We start from the raw sequence: 24,839 nt of genomic DNA on the forward strand, positions 1-24,839 counted from the left end.
TCGATAACACCGATCAATACTAAATACTTCATTTAGTATCGGTCAATCCGATTGGTACTAAATACTGGTGTATTTAGTACCGACAGGTCGGTACCGGGCAGGAGACCGGTACTAATCGGGTTCCCGCCCGGTACTGACGACCATTTTTCTTGCCGTGATAATTCGTCGAAAGGGATGCGGAGCACCATGCCTTGCACGCCCAAGGGCTGGTATTCGGTATTCCTCGATCGGCGGCTTAGCCACACGGAGGGAAGCTTTCATGCTAAGCTGCTGGAACCAGGGTTGTGTTCACTTCCAAATTTTCTCTCTCCAAACTTCACTATTCACCTATCACATCAAATCTTTTACCTTATGCATGGAGCATTAAGTGTAGATAAATAAAAAACTAATTGCATAGTTTTGATGTACACGACGAGACAAATCTTTTGAGTCTAGTTAGATCATGGTAGGACAACAATTACCACAAATAAACGAAAAGTGTTACAGTATGCCACAGTGTCCGATATGACTCTTTTTACTACTATTTTACGGATCTAAACACACCCCAAGTAGCTGGCAAACGGAGGGCCACGCCATGGCTTTAGTAAGCACTAGTGCTCCACTTCTGGTCAAAGACGGCGACGTCGGATTCCGCATCGCTTTGCTAGTTGCTACATATAGACTGTGTTCACTTCCCCAAACTCCTCCAAACTTTACAAACTTTCCATCACATCGAAATCACATCGAAATACTAAATATAGCAAATGACCCATGCATGTAGTATTAAATGTAGGTAAATAAAAAAACTAATAGCATAGTTTTGATGTACGTTGTGAGACGAATCTTTTGAGCCTAGTTAGTCTATAATAGAACAATATTTACCACAAACAAACAAAAAATGCTACAGTATACTACAATAACCTATGCGACTTTTTCTTCCAAACTTTCGCGGATCTAAACACAGCCATACACACCTACTACCTCTGCAGATCCAAACACTGTAAGGTTGCCAGGTAGGAGGAGGTAAGATCACCACTCAACCCGACTCCGACACGTCACAGTCACTCATGGAAGCCTCCACGGCACAGGCGCCGGCGAAGACCGCCCTGAGGCTGGCGGCGATCTCCGGCTCGCTCCGCAGGGCGTCGGCCAACACCGGCCTCATCCGCGCCGGTAAGTTCCAACCCTGTCTCGCTCTCTTCTTATCTGAATTTAGCCTCAGTGTTGTGTGGCTGCTGACCGCTGAGCACGGCTAAAGCCGCGGAGATCTGCCAGGAGTCCATCCCGGGGTTGCAGGTCGACCACGTCGACATCTCCGAGCTGCCGTTGCTCAACACCGGCCTCGAGGTCGACGGCGGCTTCCCGCCGGCCGTCGAGGCGTTCTGCGCCAAGGTCCGCGCGGCCGACTGCTTCCTCTTCTCCTCGCCCGAGTACAACTACTCCATTTCAGGTACGCGACCCTGAAGTCTGAACTCAGAGCACCAATATTTCCTTCTGAATCCCGCGTCCCTGACTGCATGCTCTGGACGCCTCTCCCTTGCAGGCCCTCTGAAGAACGCGCTAGATTGGGGATCGCGGCCGCCAAACTGCTTTGCAGACAGAGCCGCGGCGATCCTGAGCGCGTCGGGCGGGTCCGGCGGCAGCCGGTCGCAGTACCACATCCGGCAGGTCGGGGTGTTTCTTGACATCCATTTCATCAACAAGCCAGAGATCTTCACCAAAGCACACGTGCCCCGAAAAAGTTCGACGATGATTGCAACCTGATCGATTCAGAGACCAAGGAGCAGCTCAGGAAGATGCTCCTGTCGCTGCAAGCTTTCGCGCTGAGGCTCCAGGGGAAGACTGCAAGCTCTGAACCGGGGAGTTGATGGCTCCATTTGTTTCTTGAGGTGAATAGTACCTACTACTTCTAGTTCAGCAACGCGCTTCGCCGCGCCCCATGTCTCCATCCACTCAGTTTTATTCTATAATTTTTTACCCCATGTTGACGCAAAAATCAACACACTGGAATTTGAGGACAAGTGTTCGCCGAATTACATAAAGTCAACCAAGCGTGCCCGTCAATTTGACCTGAAATTGACAAGGGAGAAAATAAAATCAAATTCGAGAGCGTATCGGCTGGGACTCCGAATATCTCTCAGATGGGCGTATAAGCAAAGCTTGGCTGATACTATAGACGATGAAAAAATATTAAATGCAAGCGCGTAGTAAAAAGCGCATCGGCAGGATCAGCCGATACACTAAACAACAAAACCGGCTTTGAATAGCCGATTATATATATATATATGATAAGATCTAAGCTACGAATGTGTAACTTAAATGATGTGAAGCTAAAAACAGATCTAAACCGGCTCTTGAGATAACAAAAGTGTCACTCCAAAATCTAAAGCCGATCTAGTATGTTTTTAGATGTGATAATGGCCAAAAAGTATAGAAAAACCTACAAATCTAGCCGATATCGATAATTGGTGAATAAATCTAGACAAGACGACAACGATGCGCCCAGAAGTCAAAGTCTAGATAAACTCGATAACTTTTGAATAGATTTGAACGAAGCCACATCGATGCGCCCGGTAGCTAAAGCTCAAATATACTCGGTAAAACGAAAACTCACCAGCAAATCAAGTCGTTCGAATATGAGGCGTCCTTGATCAACTTGAAAGAACTCGTCGAAAAAAGAAGAGAAAAGGCGAAGTCGCCGAAAAAGTGCAAATGAATTGTAAAGTTTGTTGTATTAGATGTGTACCAAGTTTTTCCGGTCCCTTACAACTGATATATATAGCCTAGCGCTATCAAGTCCTAACCGATCATGGCAAACATTAATTAACTAAAAAGAAAAGACTTTCTAAAAGATAAACTACTTTAAATATTACAACCGAATAATCAAGAGTCTCGTAGAGTCTGGATCCTCTTCTCCTTTCTTGACTTCATCGGCAACTATCCATCAGCCGAACACTAGAACAGACAAATCAGCATCTTCATGGTATATTCCTCTGGTCCATCGGATGGACTCCATCGGCCGATTCCAACACTGTGCATCTTTTGATTTCTTCCAAATCGGTCACCTTCTCTTCACAAAAATTACCTCTCTTGACACGTGTCAAAAAACGGTGTCAACACATGCCCCCCAGTTTCGGAGTAATTTGTTTTGCACCGAAATTAACTCTAATCATGTTTGCCAACGTCTAAACGAATCTCTGTCTTCTAAACAAACAGTGCACCAAATCCCCACTCTACCCTTGGACAAAGATTATAAATATCTCTATCTTCCTCTCCGCTGGCACATTCCCTGTAGCACCTCCACCTTCTCTCTTGCTCGAGAACACATCTGTTTCGCCGCCACCATCGCAGCTCTCTAGGGTTTCGAAGATTCAAGTCCAAGGACCATCCCCTCCAGCAATGGCGTCCATCTCCGAGATTCCAGACGTACGTCTCCCTTCTTCATCCGTAGCATTTGTTTTTCACCCCCTTCCGATCCCTTCAGTCGTGTTCCTCATTTCTGCCTTCGTTTTCAGAATCTGAGGGCTAACATGATTATTCCGCTAGAAAATCAACCTAGCATGATCTGCTTAGGTCCCATGGGAAATCCAGACTGTGACATCCCAGAGTTTTAAAATGCTAAGCAAGAAATATTAAATACGATATTATGCATAATCAACCAAGAAGATGGACTCGAATACATTTATGTGTGCATGCACGTGTATGTGTATAGATGCATAGGTCAGAAATCGTAAATAATTTTGTAAACCAATGTAAGTATACATATGAAAACGAATAGGCGTCTCTCTAAAATCATGTTAAATCAAAGTCTTGTTGAAGTCAAAGAGAGAAAATAAAAGTTTGAACATAAAATGACAGGTCCTTTGAACCGTAGTGTTCGAAGATTTAAATTATCTGTCAAATTTCAAACTAATCTGTTTTGAAAATAATTTCTAAAATATAGCTCAAATGAATTTTTGTCCAAAACCAAAGTTGTAGGTTTTCAAAAGACGAACAACTTTTGTGTTCAAAGTTTTTCGAGTTACCGCACAAAAATGGAAGAAACATTTGAATTTCGAAGCGCACAGGACATTTTCAAATGCACTTAAGTTTTAAATTTTATCTTTCAAAAGAAGCTTCAAATGAACTTTTGCCTAAAACGAAAGTTGTAGATCTCGAAATTCTAAGCAAGTTTGGTATTCAAAAGTTTTTCATTTGAGGCCATGTAGAAGGAGAAAATTTGAGTTTTCAAACTGGAGTTTTGAACTTCGCTTTATTTACGAAACTGCCATTACCTCCATTCCCTCACACCTCCCTCTCTGTTCTCGCCGTGACGACGGCGTTTGCCGCCGCACGCCGCCGCCGTCGGCCACGCGCCGCGCCCCTGGTGCCTTCCTGGAGCTTCTCGAATCGCCACGCGTCGCCGTCCATTTGCGCGCACGCCGAGGTTCGACGCCGAGCCGCCACGACGAAGCCGTGACGACCCGACCGACTGCGCCTCGCCTCCTTCCTTGCCCGTTTCCTCCCCTTTGGCCCGTGCAGCAGACGTGCTCGACCCCCTCTCCACTCCTTTCCCTTTCTCCAGAGCCGAGCCGAGATTTTTTCCCTGCGCCAGGGCGCTCGCCGTCGCGTCCCTGGCGCTGCCGCCCACGGCCTCCACGCGGAGCCCCCTCCTTTGTCCTCCCTCGACTCGAGCCACCCCCGGGAACGCGTCCCTCTCAGCTCACAGGTCCCTCCCAGCCCGCTCATCGCCGCCCAGAGCCTCCGGAACACTGCCGCCGCGACACCCCATGGCCGCCGTCGCCCTGCTCCCGTGGAGCTCCCACCTCCAGTCTTCCTTCGTCCAAACTGAGCCCGGGAATCGCTCCACGACCTCCCCCTGAAGCTCACCGACCCCTCCACTGCTCGCCCTTGCCCACCGGAGCGCCGCCGCGCCGGAACAGACCACCGCCAGCCGCCGCTCTCCGCGGTGCCGCCGATTCCAAGCACCCCAGCCACCACCGAGACCTTCTACGGGTGCGGCTCGACCTCCTCTCCCTTTTCCCCAACTTTTCCCCCACCTCCGGTGCCACCCCTCGCCGGAAAACGGTGCCGTAGACCCTCCCCTGTTCTGTTCCCTCCGCCAAGGGCCTCCCGTGAGAAGAAACAGAAACCCAGGGGCCTAGATGCAAAAGTTCGTTTCCTTTTTCTTTTGTTTTCAAAAACAGCAAACTTGTAAATTCCATATAAAATCGTAGAAAAATCATAAAAATACAAACTAAAATGTTTTGGAATCCTTAGATAAAAACCTACAACTTTTGTTACAGTCACATGTTCGTATTATGCTTCTATTTTAATCTAGGATAAAGATTAGATTAAATAGCACACAAATGTATCTCCTGTTGTAGTCATGAACTAAGGCTAGTTTTTGGACAGTATGCTATACCCTAGATGAGTACCTTACTTTAAAAATTTGATGACATTTTGGCAACTCTAGCTATATGTTTCATTAGATCTTGGTTTATGCTTATGTTAAATAAAATTAAATCCATAGGAGCTGAAATTTTCCTGAGCCTTACTTTAGTTCCTAGATGCTAGAGAAAAATTTTGGGAATTTTTAGTAAGGTATCACTAGTCCTTTTGATTTATTCATGAATAAACTTTGTAAATCAAAAAACCTAGTTTCCTTCATTAGAAAAATCTCATATTTTTACTAGAGCTCTCCCTTGAGTACATAATCATGACAGTAAAGTTTGAGCCCCTGAAACTCAGTATAATTGCTTGTATGACTTAAACTTGATTAATGTAGCGATCACGTGTTTTATTTTTCATGCCTTGTGTACTGATCTTTTAAATCTGAAAAATTTATAGTAATCTCATCTTAGGATAGTCAACGTTCAGTTAAGCTTTCACTGCCATTAATTGCACTATTTGACCTATACAATTTAGCCTTTAGCTAGGAGGAACTTTATTGTTGGACTATACACTGGTGATTTAGTCTTTGTTAAAGTGCTGGTGTTACATGAGTTAGTAAGATTTTGAAACCACCCCGTTCTTTTATGAACTAAGTTGTATTAAATAACTACTTCATAAATGACTGCCCAGGAAATGTTAATTAAGAAGTTTCATATCCAAACTCACCTCATGTTGGACTGCAACTTTATCGTGAAGGAAAACTAATAACACCTAAATCACTAAGCCACTCGGAACTTTGCATTCATACGTATACATTGTTGCATTTTATTTAGGTACGATAGATGAACCATGTGAAGGATGTGACGTTGGAGTCGAGCCAGAAGACGGTGAATGGTGGACACATCCAGAAGATGGACGGATGGATCCCGATGTACACGACCGAAGGAAGACGTTTGCCGAGCAGTTATTCTCTAACTAACACTGACCTAGTGTTATTCCCAGGCAAGCCCCGGAGCATGTCCTACTATTTTAAATTTATGCAATTTATTTTTGTTTCTATCTACTTGCGCATTTAAATTTACAGGAGTTGCTTGGAACCTTAGTTGCATTATCTTAGGTACCTATGCTTGAACACTAGTATGTGTAGGTCGCTAGTTGGCTAGGCTAATGGTTCGGTAGAAGTCGAGTGATTTCCTGTCACTCGCGAGAATTATAGGAGTTGAATGTTTACTACATACTGCAACTATAAGGCTCACGGGCGGGGTTGTGGTACTTGTGATACCCCGTCTGTCTAGTAAAAGATGTTAAGGCCGCAGTGTGTGGTAGTGGTGGTTAAGCGTTTGAACGTACTAACCACATGCCGAGAAATATGGCGCTTAAGTACCTGATTGGCCCGGCGAGTGGACTTCTCCCTCACCTTCTTTGAACGTCGTTTCTCATGCGCGCACATGCGGGTGCAGAGTCGTCGTACTCTGTAGTCGAGGACGGTGACCCTGATCCACAACCCGGAAAGAAAGGGGAAAAGTCGTGTGGGTGACTTGGTTCCCATACGTGTGTGTTAGGTCTGCCTGGCCAGGTTAACAAATTCGATTCGAATCGTCCGCTTCTCACGGTTTGGGACTGCTTAACCCTTTTGCCACATAGAGTAAGAAGTGAGAGATGAGGATGATGAATATGGTTGATTGGATAATAAAAGATAATTGTTTTCACCATGCATGCTATAGGATAGATGCTCACCTAGAATGGGTAATTGAACTAGAACCTGCAAACTATAACCTGCAATTAAGGATCTACTCTTTACTGCTTTTCGGCAAATAAACCCCTCAAGCCAAAAGCCTTGCATGTCTAGATAAAAGGGCTAAGTATACCCTTAGTCGGGTAAGCCTTGCTGAGTATTAGTATACTCAGCCTTGCTTGTGGGTTTGTTTTTCAGGTGGTACATCTGAGGATGGATGACGTCATGTACGGGCTTCATCATGACGTCTTGTTTCATCGCTAGATTATCGTTCGTTTTCTGTCACTCTTGAACTCTATTGTACTTTTATAAATTCAAACTCGGTTTGTAATAGCATTTCAATTTCATACTCTGTATTGTAAAATTTGCGGAATGTTGCATTCTCTGGACTGCTTTGTCGATCCTATTTCAAGTGGTTTAATCGGGATTTTACCCGACAGCACTGCCGGATTACTCCGTTTTAAGTGCGTGTTAACCCTGATTGTCGTTTTGATGATGGGTAGCGCACTTAAGCCGGATTAATTTAGGCGGGGCTGCCACACAGACCCAACTTGTATAATCAACTTGGAAACCAGCAGGACCCCCTTAAGTCCTCCATTATGAACGTGGATTGGACTCAGGCCTTCAGATCTTGGCCGAGCACCACCCCTGGATGGAGAAATTGGTTCCGCAGAATAGCTAATTCCCAGAGGACCAACTGGGAACAATACGATATCAGCCAATGCCTGAACCTATTATTATCGGAGATGATTAGGAACGAGCTGATGCTCATATCAGCTTCCTACTTCTGGTCCGATGCGCTTAATGCATTCATGTTCAACCATGGACCCATGACACCGACTCTGATGGATGTCGTGATGCTCACCGGCCTGAATATCTATGTTTCTGATCGACCTTTCCGTCTGCTAGGAAAGGCTTCTTTCAAGATCGAAACAAAGAACATTGGCGGATGGAAAGGATATATCAATAAGAACATGAAAACTGGATTTGTATCTGCCAGAGAACATGCTGCATTCCTCAATATGTGGCTTGAGAAATTTATTTTCTGTAGTAAAACCGTTGGCCCATCAAAAATAATCTCAAGTTGGCAGAAAATCTGGCTACTGGCAACCCTGTCCCTCTCGGCAAACATCTTCTAGGGTCAGTTTACCATCTGCTTCATCAAGTATCATCAAGACTCAGAAAGAACCAGCCGATCACCAACTTGGGAGGCCCCTGGTGGTTTATTCAGTTGTGGCTGCACATGTACATGCACAAAACTATAACAGTCGAATTATCAGAGATAGAATTCCCATCAGAAAACTTCTCTGAAGAAGAAAAAACCGTCACTCGTCGATGCACATCATTCGGTGAAGCAGTTATTATAATTGCCAATGATTCCAAGACCCTTGGCATTACTGACTTTTTCAAATCTTTCTACAATGGGTTTCCAGAAATCTCTACTATCTGGTTTGCATATCAGGATGAAAAAGTCATTTATGAGAATCTCTTCAAATTCCAGCTTGATTCTTGGAAGATTGATGAAGAAGCCACAAAGATTATGAAAGAGATAATTTCTCCAAGAATTCTGCTAATCAACTTCACAGCTGGCAAAGATACTTCTAGCTATGAGTTTTATAATCCATCAATGGCAGCTAGACAATTGGGATTTGGCCAAGTGCCCCCTTTTCTCTTCTTCGCTAGCAAAGTTCAGTTCAGAGGAGCTCTTGACAACGCCCTCTCTTATAATCGGCTGAAAAACCTGGAGCCTGATGTGAACATGATACTTCTAGCCGATTGGCAGACTGCACCTTTTGCCACCACCCCTTTCATCCAATGGTGGTCTGAATGGCAAGAGCATATTTTCTGCAAATCGGCCAACTTATACTGCATCGCTCTAGACAACAATTATCAATCAGGCGAGAATGAGGTACAAGCAAAATCAACCCCCACAATGTTCCTTAGCACTTCTTGCTTGCAGCCTTTTAACTTCTACTCTTTGCAGGATGATGACCGGAATTCTCCAACAATCAGTAGGAGTGGACATCCGATCAACTACGCCCTGCCAGCCGATAAGCCAAATATCGGCTATGGTGCTCCAACTCTGACATATATGGCCACTGGGAGAAAACGTAAGGTATCTTATACCAAGGTGACAACTCATAAGAAAAAGAAATCTCCAAGCCAATCTTCAGCAGCAGCAACACTCCAAACAGACACTCCGATTGACCTTCCCTCCTCTTCTTCAGAAGGTAAAAGCCTGAACCCCATGTCTTCACTTTATCTGAATGCTGATCATATCCTTACTTTATAATTAATATGTCCCTGAATACTAATCTGGAGGAGAAGAAGACTCTCATAGTACACCTCCTCATACATCATCAAATATTCAGGTATTATTCTGCTTACTCAGCAAGTATTTAAATTCTCCCATGATCTTGAATTTGGCATCATTTTCCTTTGATTTTCATCAGGCACAGCATTCACCTTCGGCTCCCAGGAAATCTAAAGTAAATTCTCCATTGATACAGGTATGACTTCAGAGCTTGCTCATAAATGCATTATGTATATTCTGACAATCATCCTTCAGCTTGCCGACCATGCGCTATCGGACCAACCGGACATTACAATCCCGAGCTCTTCATCGCAGCTCCTCGTCCCTGCTGGCTCCAACATAGAGGAAATATGCCTGAAGCAAGTAAGCATCCTTCCCCTTGGCCGATTTCATCATCCTTTTGTTTTCATCGGCCATCCTAAACACATCTCCCTGTCAGGCACAAGAATCTCCAGACAATAGTCTGTTTTTTTTCAAATTGGAGCCACTCCCCAGGAAGAAGGAGAAGAAGCAACGTCGGCCGATCCAGTTGTATTGTCAGATAAAATCAAGGCCAAACTCCAAGAATCCCTCCAATTCCTAAATCAAGACATCGGCCAACTGATCAAGAATGCACAGCCGATCCGCACCATTTTAGAAGAACTGGAGGGCAAGCTTCCAGAATCAATTGAAGAAACATTAACTCCTGCAGCCTTCATCGAGAGTCATCGTGCACAATTCAACAAGACCCAGAAACAACTTGCCGATCGTCTTCAGCAGGAAAAAGTCATCAAACAAAGGGACGACTTCAAAGCTTTAGCAGAATCGGCCATTGGTGAAATCAAATCCCTGAATGACACCCAGGCTAGCATCTTGTGGAACAAGGCTAAATTGGAAGCTGAACGTGATCGTCTTCTGCAAGAACTTAATCGAGTGAACCAAACAATAGACATCACAGATCACGATCTTTCTCAGATTCCACCGGCCATCACCAAACTCCAAGAAGACAAGTAGAAATACGCTCGTCAAGCATATCAACTCCATAAGAGTCTGCATTCGATTTCTAGCTCATCGGCGGATAATAATCAAGTGATCGCAAACATTGATCAAATTCGCCTGCGTGCGATAAAAGTAATCTGAGAAGCTCTAGGATTACTGTAAAGACACTCCATGTATTATAATCTCCAGGAATTGCAAACACATGATCCAATTCCAGAAACTCTGCCTTTGTGATTTATTGGTCTAAGGGCGACTCATATCGTGTCGGCCATATTACAACCGATGCATCCAACTTGCGAATCGGCTTTTACATATTTTTCGCACTAAAGGCAATACTTCCTAGTATCGGCTATTACTTACAAAATCCGACCGATACTACAATCGGCCATATCCCTCATTGATCAAGACTCTTCTGAAGAATCTCCTGACTTTTCTGATGTAACTTCGTAATCAGCCATTTGAAAGAAATCCTTCTCCCATGCCTGACCAGAAAGACAATTCATCTTATCATAACTCAATATATGGGCTTCAGCCGATGCCACACTAAATGATGAATCGGCCAATACTATTTCAATAGTATCGTCAACCCACTGAATCAAACATTGATGCATAGTAGATGGAATGCAACAATTGGCATGTATACAATCCAGACCCAACAACAAACCGCATGAACCTTTGCCATTAATAACGAAGAAAGGAGTGGGAAGGGTCTTATTGCCAATTGTGAGATCGACGCATAATGCCCCCAAAGCAGGAGACACGACCCCTTCGAAATCCTTAAGCATCATATCAGTCTTCGTCAGATCATCTTGATTCTTTCCAAGCTTGCGTAGCATAACATAGGGCATTATATTCAAAGCTGCACCTCCATCAACCAACATCTTTGTAACAGGCTTGCTATCAACGAATCCCTTCAGGAACAGTGCCTTAAGATGTTGTCTTTTATCATCTTCTGGCTTCTCAAATGTTGCTGGCAATGGTTCCAAATTTAACAGTTCCATGGCTTCCTCTAATTCTGGTTCATGATCTTCATCACCTGGCTCCATAAACTCTTTCGGCATTATGAAAACCATATTAATTAGCGCAGCCGATGATCCAGAATCTTCATCACTATCGGCCCTGGGCTTAGCACGCCAAACTTGTGACCTAATCCCTTTCTTGCGCAGAATTTGTTCTTATTCTTCCTCAATGATCTCCAGCTGGCGTAACCTCTGAACACGTCGCTTCTGAGACCTGGTCAAACCCTCTGGGCACCATTGATATTGATCCGTGCAATCAGGCTCACGTTCTGGATCTCTCCGCATCAGCTAATCATCTTGTTCTCTGTCATCGGCCACTTGTTCTAGCCGATCGTATACAGGCACTCTTCTTCTAGCAGGATCACGTAGCATTGTCCTGCCCCCAGTCAATCATGCACTGATACCCTTTTTCCTAGCCGATCATGCACAGGAGTGCGCTCACGCCGATAGGGCTCATGACGCGACCTTTCATATGATCGGCTGCCTTGACCATTGCATTCGGGACAATCATATGCCGATGGCAATATCAACCTTTCTTCCCAGTAGTAGACAAAGAAAGGACACCTCCAATGATTTTGCTCGCGTCTCTCCTCTTCTTCTCTATGCTGCCGCCTTTCACGATCACGCTGAAAATTGTTCAACAGCATTTGAGACGTTACACGTCTACGTGGTGCCGATGAACGTTCAGCATTCCTCATCGGACCCTTTCCTTTGACCTCATCGGCCGCTATCTGCGCTTTAGGATCAACAGCTCTAGATTTCTTGGCCGATGATGACATCAGAATCTTAGCTTGAGAAGAACCTTTATCTCTGGCCATATCAACCATGTTCGTGGCGAAAGGATGTCCGTCGATCTTCATCGTCTAGTTGGGAGCCTCAAACTTTAATCTCCCTTGTTCAAAAGCCATCTGAATCTGCTGTCGGAAGACCTTGCACTCATTTGTATCATGCGATGTGGCGTTGTGCCACTTGCAGTACTTTATATTCTTGAGCCCGTCCTCCGATGGAATCTTGTGATATGGCTTCAACTTGATCAATTCTTCCGACAATAACAAGTCAAAGATCTTGTCGGCTTTGGTGATGTCAAATCCATACAACTCAGGCTCTTTCTTTCCAAACGAACACGTCACCAGCTTCTTGTTGTACTGTATCCACTCAGCCGATGCGACCGTTTCTTGCTCCTCTTCAGACTCATCATTAGCAGAATATTCCACATAGTTGATCTTCTTCTGAAAAGGCTTCTTGGACTCATAGGATCGAGTCTCTCCTGTCATCCGGCTTGCGATCTGACTAATACTTTCAAACTCTTGCGATGCATATTTATCTTTAATGTGCGGCAAGAGGCCATTAAATGCTGCATCGGCCAACTGCTGATCGGACAGAACCAAATTGTAACATTTGTTCTTGACATCTCTGAATCTTTGAATAAAAGCAGCAACCGATTCATCATTTCTTTGTCACAAGCCGGTCAAATCGGTCAACTTTAACTCAGTAATCCCAGAGAAGAAGAACTGATGAAATTATCTCTCTAGATCGGCCCAATATAATTTAGAGTTTGCTGGTAAAGTGGTGAACCAAGCAAAGGCCGATCCAGACAAAGACAAGGAGAACAAACGGACTCTGAGTGCATCCTGGTTGCCCGCTTCTCCCAACTGTAGAAGGAACTTATTAACATGTTCTATCGTAGAAACTTCTCCCTGCCCTGAGAACTTCGTGAAGTCAGGCATCTTGTACTTGTGTGGGAGAGGAATTTGATCATAAGTCGGAGGATAGGGAGTCTTGTACATAACGGATTGTTGTTTTGGACTCAAACCAAACTGCTCCCTCATCACTTCAGCTATCTTTGTGCTCCAATCAACTTGCGGCTTAACTATTGGCATTTGTTGAGGGGAAACCGTGTTCGCTGCATTGGTCATCATCGCAAGTTGCTGAGCTACATGACTCATCGGCTGTCCAGCCGATTGCATCTGTTGGGCTTGCTGAGCTATCCGATTAGGTGTCTGCTGAGTCATCGTCGGCTGTGTAGCTGATGGGTTAGCCGATTATTGACCAGTAATATCCATGTACGGCACATTGACATACCGTATCTGTCCAGTTGGTTGATTGTGGAATACCCAGTTGATTCCCTTCTGATGCGGAGATTGCGACAATAACACTTCTGAAGGAGACTGGGATTGGAGCAGGATAGCAAGATGCTGCTGTGGGGTCATCGGCGGTGGCGCCGATGCATTAGCTTGTGCCATCTGTTGTGGACTCCATGCACCTTGTGCATTCAGCTGTGTTACCAATGCATCCTGCTGTATACCGATAGGCTGAACGGCCAATGGATCAGGCTGAGAGGCTATCGGCTGAGAAGCCAATGCATTAAACTGCATCTTGGGTGGCGTAGAAAAGAAATCCGGATGCATACCATACTCAGTAGCAGGATCCCATCCTTTAGGAAATACGGACGCAGATCCACCTTGCACAGTTGTAGCAATCAGCGGCGTGGTTGAGTAGATAGGATCTGCCGTACCCGCCGATGTTGCAATAGTCATCTGGGGTGGAGTTTGACTGTTGTTTGTTCCTGCCTGGCTATTTTGAGCTGACAGCGCTGCTGCCATAGACACCTCCAAAGGAGTGTATTGCATCTGATCTGGTTGTATATAGCAAGGACCCATGCACCCTGGTAACGTGCCTTCAGCAAAAGTCTTGACCACTGCATTGTATACCGTGTTGCCCATGACTGTTGCACTCTTGATGAAGGCTTGTGCCACAGTCTGGCCAACTGCGTCTATCATCTTGTTTTCACGTTGAGCCTCTGTCAATGGCTGGAAAGATGGAAGATTAAACTTCTTGATCACCTCACCAAATCTGTTAACGTTGTACGATTTGAGGCATTCACATTTGAATTTCTCCACCAACTCTTCATATTCCTTCTTTTGTTCTTCTTTGAGCTTATCTTCAGGAATAGGAATTTGGTTTTCTTCACTAACTGCAGATTTATCTATGAGCTCCACCATGTTGAAGCTTTCGTGTCCCACCAGGCGTGCCAAAAGATGTGTTGACGTAAAAATCAACACACTGGAATCCGAGGGCAAGTGTTCGCCGAGTCACGGAAAGTCAACCAAACATGCCAGTCAATTTGACCTGAAATTGACAAGTGAGAAAATAAAGTCAAATTCGAGAGCGTATCGGCTGGGATTCCGAATATCTCTCAGATGGGCGTATCGGCAAGCATTGTCGATACTATAGACGATGAAAAGATATTAAATGCAAGCGCGTAGTAAAGAGCGCATCGGCAGGATCAGCCGATACACTAAACGACAAAACCGGCTTTGAATAGCCGATCGTGTATGTATGACAAGATCTAAGCTACGAATGTGTAACTTAAATGATGTGAAGCTAAAAACAGATCTAAACCGACTCTTGAGATAACAAAAGTGTCACTCCAAAACCTAAAGCCGTTCTAATATATTTTTAGATGTGATAATGGCCAAAAAGCATAGGAAAACCTAAAAATCTAGCCGATATCGATAATTAGTGAATAAATCTAGACGAGACGACAGCGATGCGCCCAGAAGTCAAAGCCTAGATAAACTCGATAACTTTTGAATAGATTTGAACGAAGCCATAGCGATGTGCCTGGTAGCTAAAGCTCAAATATACTCGGTAAAACGAAAACTCACCAGCAAATCAATTCGCTCGAATGTGGGGCGTCCTTTATCAACTTGAAAGAACTCGTCGAAAAAAGAAGAGAAAAGGCGAAGTCGCGGAAAAAGTGCAAAGGAATTGTAAAGTTTGTTGTATTGGATGTGTATCAAGTTTTTCCGGTCCCTTATAACTGATATATATAGCCTAGCGCTATTAAGTCCTAACCGATCACGGCAAACATTACTTGACTAAAAAGAAAAGACTTTCTAAAAGATAAACTACTTTAAATATTACAACCGAATGATCAAGATTCTGGTAGAGTCCGGATCCTCTCCTCCTTCCTTGACTTCATCGGCAACTGTCCATCGGCCGAACACCAGAACGGACAAATCAGCATCTTCATGGTATATTCCTTTGGTCCATCGGACGGACTCCATCGGCCAATTCCAACACTGTGCATCTTTTGATTTCTTCCAAATCAGACACCTTCTCTTCACAAAAATCACATCCCTTGACACGTGTCAAAAAACGGTGTCAACACCCCCAACGCCCTCTCCTTCCCATTTATCCCCCCCATCTCGAGTGCGCCTTGGCTGCTCCGCCGCATCGGCTCTCTCCGGCGGAGGAGGGCGGCGACCGGCCGCCCGTCCATCCGCGCAGCCCTCTTCCCTCATCAGCCTCCAGCTCCCTCCCTTTTTCCTCCCAGCCTAGAGCTCCCTCCCTTCTCCCTCCCGACCTCGAGCTCCCTCCCTCTACAGCGTGGCGATGGCAGCGGCAAAGAGGGGCCGCCTGGAGTAGGCAGCCCCCGCACCCAGCGGCCATCGATGGCCTGTGCCCTGCGCATGGAGGAGGTCGCCGCCGCCGCACACCCCTTCAGGCGACGCGCTCCGCTGCGTGGAAACGGCACCCCCGCACCGCCAGCCAGATCTGCCTCCGTGATCCACTAGGGCGCACGGAAGCCAGCAGCGACCGAGATGGAGCGAGAGGGGGAAGGGGGCGGGGACCTTGGTGGACGACGGCGCCGGAGGGTGAAGCAGTCCAGATCCGCCACCGGGACGCCGCCGGTCGGATCCCCCTCGCCACGGCGAGGCGGAGCGAACGACAGGGATCGGAGCGGTGGCGACGGCGGGGGTCGAGAGGTGCGGAGCCCGGGAGGGGCGGCGGCCGAGGTCGGCGACCAGCAGCGGGGGCGGAGGGCGGCGACCGGCAGGCACGCTAGGGTTAGGGTTAGGGGAGGGGGGAGGCCCGGGGGGAGTGGGGGATGCTGTGAGGGTGTGTGTGGGGGGGTGTTTTGCAAAAAATCGTGGACTGCGGGTTTGAATAAAAAACTTGAAGGGTCTATTTGCAAAAAAACAAAGGAGCGGCGTGGATCGACCGTCCGCGACAGATCAAATGGCCCGCGTCGGGCTATCTCTCCATGGCACGACACGTGTCGTCTCAGGAACGCTCGTTTGCTCACAGCTCTCACTCTCCACAGTGTATAGTATTAAGAGTAAGTACTAGTACCCATGAGATTGTCTAAGCGGATGCAGATCATTGCACTCCAAATGCCAGAGATCTGTGCTAGCGTACACTCGAATTGATGTCTTGAATAATTCCGTGTGACTCGGTGGCAATAATGCAAAACCACAATTATCAGATGATTAGTTTTGTGAAGAAGAACAAAACTTCCACTTAGCTGCCTTGACCCGCTGGAATCTGAGAGACCGATGCCATGGAAGAGACCTATGTCCAACTTTTCAGTTGGCTCAAGCTCAAGGAACTCCTTTGTGCAGAACTCAACGCAAAGTCCAAAGATGCTAATGGACACGATTTGGTCATGCAAATAATTCCAAAACTCGCAGAATCCATGCTGAACCTGAGCAGACACCTACCATGGCAACCATTCAGACGCAGGCACGTACTTGCTAGGCCGGCATGGAGACCTGTCCCGCTGACGGTGGAGCGGGGGCGAGGAATTCCCCCAGACACGTCTCCGGTCGCTCCGTCGCCGGCCGTCTTCGCCGGCAAGGCAATGGGGAATCCCCTTATGCGCTGAATCCACAGGGTGGACGGTATTTTAGGAGTGTACCCACAGGGTGGACGGTATTTCAAATACCGTCCACCCGGTCGGTATTTGAACGCCGTCCACCCCCTGCGTTGCGAGGAACGCCGCCTCCGCTTGAGGCCGTGCCTTGCCGCTTGCCGGAGCTCCGCCGTACCCAGGCCGCTCCGTCTTCCCCTTCTCCCCTCCTAATGGGTTTCGTGCAGGCGGGCGAGCACAACCTGCAGGCTGCAGTGGGCCTAATTATGCTGCTAGTGGCGATATGTTATCTTCAGAGGCCTTAGATCAAAGGCGCCTCTTGCGGTCCAGCCGGCCCAGGCCGCAAAACAAGATCATGCATCCGTCTTGTGCAATTTTTAGGACAACCGAATGATGAACAAGGTCCGCAATGTAACATTAGAGTTGAAATAAAAAAAATTGAGGACGATAGCTTGGTCTTTTTTTTTGCAGGGTGCTAACTCTGTGCATATGTAGCTCTAACACTTGTTGAACTGAATAGCTGATACAGAGGTCACGTCAGGCAAGCTATGAGCCAGAGGTTAAGGGGATAATTCACTATCAATTTCATGCCATTGGTGCAACGCTCGCATTTTCCAGAAGCGCCTTCTTTCGTGGTAACTGCAAAAATCAGAGACGAGGCATCAATGTGTTCTGTGGCTGGCACGAATCATCTGGCACGCCTTACTGGTAGAGTGTGAGTCTGCTTGCGTATTTTTTGCAGTCCACTTTTTTCTTGATTTGTGCTAACTTCTGTACAGTGTTGAAGTCTCTTGGCTTTCCTTCTTCTTCTTATTAATATGACAGGCAGCTCTCCTGTCAGTTCCGTTAAAAAAAGATGCATTTTGTGCTAACTAAGAAAAATACTATTGGTATGGTGGTGGGGTTGTGACTTGTGAGTTCATGACTCCATCGAGCAAGTTTCAGATCATATCGCCCACCTCTTCAAATGTTTTGCGAGTTTAGTAGCTACATAAGCATTCATTAGTTGCTGCATATGTCGAAAGTTATATTTTCTTCAGCTACGAAACTTTCTGCTCAACTGTGAATTGACGGTCTATGTCAGTATTTAAGCTGTAGAGTGTAGACACCAGTAAAAAAACGAATTGGTCTGACACCTCATTTTTTTGGTACTGGCGGTCGTCATGAAAGTGTCATAGCTCTCCTGACTCCAAAGGAGTCAAGGTGCTTCATTTTCTGTTTGTACAAGATAAAAACTGAACGATTATATGAAGGAAAAATATATATATTGCTGGAAAATAATAACGTCATAAAGGACGACACAAAATGGCTCCATGAGCAAAAGTCGTCTCTTTTTTTATTGAAGGATTAAAAAAGCCAAGTGTACGGGTGGACCATGGATTAGATCCATTGTCCTCCCGCTTCGGTGGTGTGCTCGCTAACCAATCCAGCTGCTACTCTTCTTTTAGCAAGAGTCGTCTCGCGATGGAAAAGACTGATTAAGGATAGTAGGTGCCTAGATGATAGTCTCCCACTCCTTTAGCAGGATTCCATATTCCATATAAAAATCAAAGAACTCTAAAAAAGAACTTTGAGATTGGAATGGATAGACCTTGCATCCACGTGAATGCTCTGGGCTTGGCCACTAGCCAAAGTACATGTCTTGGAAGGTTGCTTATTACAAGACGAACTAGTATGATAAGCAGATCGATCGATGAGCATAATTAAATTATTGCAACGTACCGGATGTATGAATGTTACATAGGAATGGATCGGATGAAAGCGTAGAACCGTGCAGAATGGTAGCTGCTGCCGCGTCGGTCTTGGACTCTAATTAACGGCCACCGGTAGTAGCATCGCCTTGCGACTTGTGCTTGCCGGCTTCCTCCGCCGAAGACCTGCCGCCAGTGGCCGCCGGTGGCTTCTTCTTACTAGTGTGCCCTTCGCGCCCTTTGGCGGCATCTCCTCGGACGCCACCACTGCCAGCACCGGGTTTCTGGCTCCCGTCAACCGAGGTGGCGCCCTTGGGCGCTCCTGCTGCTGGCCCCTCGTCGTCGTCGACGTTGAAGTCGAGAGGGAGCGCGCGAGACGGTTGCCGCCGATGGCGAGACATGGTGGCCGGCCGCCGACGACGCACGTCGTCGTTAGAAGTTAGAACCTTAATTAGCTTGAGGTAGATTTGGCAAGTATTGTAATAATGTAGGTGTGGTACCAGTAATAATATGCAGGGCAGAGCTAATAAGTTGTTTGCTGGACCATGCGTGGTGTTGGGTGCTGGTGAGTGAAGGGAGCTTGGTCTCTCTATATAGCTAGCTAGCAGAGCTCTGCTCAGCTGGGGATGCCGGCTGGATCGGAGGCGGAACTTGACGCCAAGACCAGTTTTTTGACGGATACATCGATCTTGCCTGATTCGTGGTGAAGATTGTTTTGGTCTTTTGGAGGACGAAATTAATTAAATAGCCATTGTCAATCAGTGTAGGGCTCCGTAGCATGCATGTGTTTGTTTGTACCTGAACATCTCGCAGTGTAGGAGTACGTACGTATCTCTACCTACCATTCCCGGCTAATAAAACGGGCTGTGGTTGTGCCATGTCAGAAGGCCTTTCAAAATCGTACGGATCGGGCGTTTGGTATTTCGTTCGTACAAACAACATTTTGACGGTAGTCAGAATTCTCCATTTTTACTGTGCCGAGTAACACACCTCGGTCCCTTCACCTTCCTCGTAGCTTTTTATCTCCGCGGGTCCCTCTGCCTTCCCTAGTTCCCCGTGCCTTAGCCTTGTTTGGTTTGGTTCTAATTAGTGAATAGTGACACTTTGACCGCTAATTACGGTGTCAAACAAAGCCTATTTACAAAACTAATTTCAGAACCCCCGTGCTAGTAACCCTGAAGAATCTAATAAAACCTTTGACCGCGCGATTAGAGAATGGTTACTGTTCTTTGCTCCTGAGTCCGATTTCTCTATTGTTGTACTAAGACTCTGAAGTTCGAATAAGATCCATCCCAGTTTTCCTAAACCCTATAGTCCTCGCCATTTGATGGGGGAGGAGGCACCTCACCCCGCCGCCGCCCCCGCCTGCGGATCAGCACTGTCGCCAATCCGAGGCCCCTCGCCTCCCCCCCGTGGGCGTCGCGCGGTGGGAGGATGGACGGTGGCGCGGGGCCGGCCGAGCACAGCGACCCCGGCCGGAGGAGCATCTCCTCCGCCACCGCCTCCAAGAGGAGGCTCCCTCCCGCCGAGAACGGCCACGGACACGACGGCGATGCCTCCAAGAGGTCCTCCGCCTCCATCTCCCGGGCCAACTCCCCGTACGTGCTCATTGATGGTCTAGATTTTTCCTTTTGGTGCTGCGCCAGGTCAGAACAAGCCTCGGATAGTCGGATCCTGCCCGGCCTGTAGTGCGTAGGCAAGCAGTGGCCATCCCTCCTCGGCTCCTCCCCGGCCTGTCCTCTCCTTCCTTCGCCCTCAGACTCACAAGGCCAGTTCAGGTCAGGTCGCACTCACACCACACAAGCACGCAGGCAGACAGCGCGGCCAAGGCAGCGTGGCTGGGATAGATAGCACCGGTCATTCAGCACCCACGGCTGAGACCTACCATCCGCCGCCACTAGCCTAGCCAGCCATTCCGCTTGCCTCTCGTTGTGGCTTGTACCGCGGCCACGGCTCGCGACTCAATTTATTACCCATTACATCATGTTCTATTTTCTATCAGCTTGGTTTCATGCAGCAATATGACTTAGTTTATGTATCAGACAGAGGGTTCTTTCCTTCCATATTAGCCACCTGCGTCAGTAATTCAGTATCACTACCATCTAAGTAACCTCCAGCGGCACACTAATTTAACCTGGTAGGTAAGCACCCATATGCATTATTAAATTGAACATTAGATCATACCAAGTGCAAATCACCAATGAGATGAGGCTTATGATATAACTGCCAACTAGACCAACACTAGCGTCCATTTTTTCTTTTTCAAGATGACACTGGAATAAACCAGCAGAATAATGACACAATCAGCAAGTTTTCTTGAACTCTTCGAAGGAGGGAGCATGCACAGTTTTGTCTCTGCACCCATTGAAAATTCCCTTCCACTGATAGAGGCATGTTTGCAGGGTGTGTATATGTAGACTTGCAAGCCAAATGTGTCAGATGCCATAAAAAATTGTTGTATAAAAGTGGTCAGCAAAACAGCCCCTGTCCCATAGTTATGTTAAAGATCATCAGAATTAACACACATATTCAGTGGGAGCATTAATTACCTAAATGTCCAAATGCTTTACCTTGTGTTAGACAGTTAAACTCCCAAGACTAGAACTAATGCTCATAATTCTAATAGACTTGAACCACCACAAAAATCTTGCTGCACTAAAGAAAACCAGATTCCTAATAACGCTCAGTTTATTATTCAGTTGATGTGCAATTTTCGAGCTAAAGTGGTGACTCTTCACCAATGTTATTATTCATTGCATACACTCGGTACTCAGCATACTGCAACGTTGTTGCCTCATTAGATGGAGATGACAAAAGTGCACAATTAAATCTTGCTGCCCCTTACAGTCACTTAGCATCAGTTTAATGACAATGGCATTAGTTAAAATTTAGGTAGAACAAAGCAAAATAACTTCAATAACAGTTAAGTGTGCCATCTTCTGACCTGAATAACTTTCTTCAGGATCATCTTCTGTCTGCAAATTGTTAAAATATGTATCATGGATCAGTATAACATGGCTTGTTGAATTTTATAAAGTTAATTGTTTGGACATTGTTTACCTTGTATGTGTGGACAACAGTTAATGTCCGTAAGTGTAGTGCCTACTATTGTAATGACTGCGCATGGTGATTGGTTAACTGTGAAATGTTATCTTTTTAAATTTGATTCAACTGTACTTAATTACTTTTTCCATATGAATCAGATATCAAGGAACGAAGGAGTGAAGGAGATGGAAACACATTTGGCATTAGAAGATTTTGTTTACTACTATCCAGTTAGCTTTTGTGAACTACAGATGGAAAAAACATTGGAGAATAATATTTTACTCTCAACAAGCTGATAATATGACCCTTGTATTTTGCTATTGTGGTACACAAATCTTTGGTAACACCATGCTCTTCGTGTAATGGCAAACACATATCTTTTGCCCAGTACATCTGAAACAACAATCTTTTGGCCCCTATGTTAAGTCAAGATCTTTATAAAATCATGTAACATTTAGAATTCTGGTGGTTCAATGCAATTATGGTGCTCACAGATCAGTACATTTGTTTTTTACAAATTCAAAACTACAAAATATGTACAAATAAGCGGCAAAACCAAATGTAGATAATGGCTTCAGCACAGCAATGCCGCGTGTTATTTCTAGTGGTCATTATTGTCGGGCCAACAGGACAGGAGAGGTTCGTTCAAAATCATTGAGGCCGCATGCAGATATGCTGAGACAGGCAGCTAGAGCCTAGGACAGGGCAGAAATAATTGAAACAGAATGATCCCGCCCGCCTGTGTAAAACGTACTAGGGTTCACCAAACAAGTAAGGCGTGTTTAGATGGAACTCAAAAAAAATTTGCGATGGAATTTTGCTAATTTGAAATACTAAATGAAGTTTATTAACAAATTTTTTTTGCATAGATGGATTGTAAATCGCGAGACGAATCTAATAATGTTAATTAATTCATGATTAGTCCATAATTAGCGGATGATTACTGTAGCATCACCGTTGCAAATCATAGATTAAGTAGGCACATTAGATTCGTTTCGCGATTTACAGCCCATCCATACAAAATGTATTGTAAATAGACTTCATTTAGTACTTTATGTATGTGTCTAAACATTTAATGTGATTTTTTTTGTGTTTATGGGATTTACGGATTATGATCTGGGCCTAAAGGCCCCTACTACGTCACGTGCAGTGGCGGCAAGAAGAGATGCCATGGCAATCCAAGACCGTCGGCAAGCTAACCTGGCCATCGGCGGCATCATCAGCAACAAGCAGAGGAAACGGAAGCGTTTAATTTGGCACGCGAGAGCAGGTAGCTAGCTAGCGGACAGAGCGCATCGCTGCCGCCTGATCGTGATGAGCACATGCATTGCAGTCTTCGCCTCGACCTCTCGTCTCCGTCTCCATCCATGGCCGTGTTTGGTTAAACGTCTTGTCAAGTTTACACAAAAAGACAAACGTTCGCATGAAGTACTAAATGAAGTCTATTTATAAAACTTTTTCAGGGATGAGTATAACTTTTCGAGACGAATCTAATGACGGTAATTAATCGATGATTTGCTACATTGATGCTACAGTAACCATCCTCGAATCACGCGGTCAAAGGCCTCATTAGATTCGTCTCGCGATTTACAGGGGGTTGTGGAGGTGGTTTTGTAATTAGACTTCATTTGATACTCTAAATTAGCGGTCAAAACGTGCTACAGTAATTTCACGAAAAAAACCAAACACGGCCCATCATCGGCATCGCTGCCTGCCGCGCGCCTACTTGCATACATCTATGGCTTCTATGGCTGTGTTTAGATTCGCAAAAATATAATAAAAAGAATCACATCGGATATTGTAGTATACTGTAGCACTTTTTATTTATTTGTGGTAAATATTGTTCTATTATAGACTAATTAGACTCAAAAGATTCGTCTCGCAACGTACATTAAAACTATGCAATTAGTTTTTTTTAATTAACTACATTTAGTACTCCATGCATGAAGCAAAAAAATTGATGTAATAGATAAATAGTGAAATTTGGAGAGAAATATTTTACAACTAAACACAGCCCATAGTCGGCGAGGTGGTTCATGGATCGATCATCAATTATTGGAGGTGGGAGATGTCGCGCTCCCACGCGCGCGGAGGTGGGCAGGGCAGCGCAGGGCCGGGAGGGGCACGATGAGACGAGGGTGCCGACACCGGCTGGCAAGAAGGGAAGACGCCAAGGGCACCAGTGTCCTCCTTCCTGCGGTGCTCTCAGTCCACCTCTGCTGACTAGTCCGCCGAGCTCCAGTCGAATGGCTGTACTCAAGCTCGTGGCTGTGCCTTCTCCTGCCTCTTTTTTTTTTTTTGCGGGTTCCTGCCTCTCTTTTTTTTGTGCTGCCTGCTGTGCACATGCCTAAAGATCGAAGTTGTCTGTCTGCCTCTCTCTCAACTGATTACTGAAGAATGTGTAAGGCCCGTCATGAAATTGCAGATAGGCCCAGTTTTTCTTTGATGTCATTCAATTTTTCCTTTTTCCTTTTGCCGCTGTATGGGCCGAGCGTTTATGGGCCGCATGAGCCCAAAATAAACATTACATATATACTCGGGGTCTTTTTTGGGGGCAAGTTACCGCGCCCCGAGCACGAACGAATTTGTCAAGCGAAGAAAGTCAACTTGTCACACGTCTTTAGTACCCAGCAAACTTGAGAGCCAAGTAGCTTACCAGTACTACGCAGCAGCACATGACGCGCTTGAATGAACTTTAGCCCGTGTTTAGATACAAAATCTTAAAATGCAAAATTTTTATAAATCGTTTGCATGGTATATTAAATATAGTTGAAAAATAAATTGCATTACACAAATAGACTGTAAATCGCAAGACGAATCTAATAAGCCTAATTATGATGTGATTAGATACTAAATTACTATAGTAAATCTACAGTAACATGTGCTAATGATAGATTAATTAGACTCATTAGATTCGTCTGTGGTTTACAGACGAGATTTATAATTAGTTTTGTGATTAGTTTACATTTAATACTTCAAATGTTAATTTTTTTTCAAAATCTAAAAATACAAAATGAACTAAACACATGTTTTAATTAATAAGAAGAAA

The 24,839-nt window shown here is 45.5% G+C and overlaps 1 protein-coding gene and 1 long non-coding RNA gene across 2 annotated transcripts; both read left to right on the forward strand.

Annotated features, from left to right (window-relative positions):
* The first annotated feature begins 956 nt into the window (after positions 1-956).
* On the forward strand, positions 957-2,000 carry LOC120671954 (probable NADPH:quinone oxidoreductase 2). The gene is made up of 3 exons (XM_039952231.1): positions 957-1,152; positions 1,238-1,429; positions 1,523-2,000. The coding sequence occupies exons 1-3, from the start codon at positions 1,047-1,049 to the stop codon at positions 1,741-1,743; spliced, it is 519 nt and encodes a 172-aa protein (XP_039808165.1). The 5' UTR covers positions 957-1,046; the 3' UTR covers positions 1,744-2,000.
* A 17,975-nt stretch (positions 2,001-19,975) lies between these two features.
* On the forward strand, positions 19,976-22,233 carry LOC120672145. Its single transcript, XR_005673969.1, has 2 exons — positions 19,976-20,343; positions 21,949-22,233. It is a non-coding gene; the product is annotated as an uncharacterized LOC120672145 (long non-coding RNA).
* Positions 22,234-24,839: the final 2,606 nt, after the last annotated feature.

This window comes from Panicum virgatum, chromosome 5N (assembly GCF_016808335.1).
Source record: "Panicum virgatum strain AP13 chromosome 5N, P.virgatum_v5, whole genome shotgun sequence".
Taxonomy (NCBI): Eukaryota; Viridiplantae; Streptophyta; class Magnoliopsida; order Poales; family Poaceae; genus Panicum; species Panicum virgatum.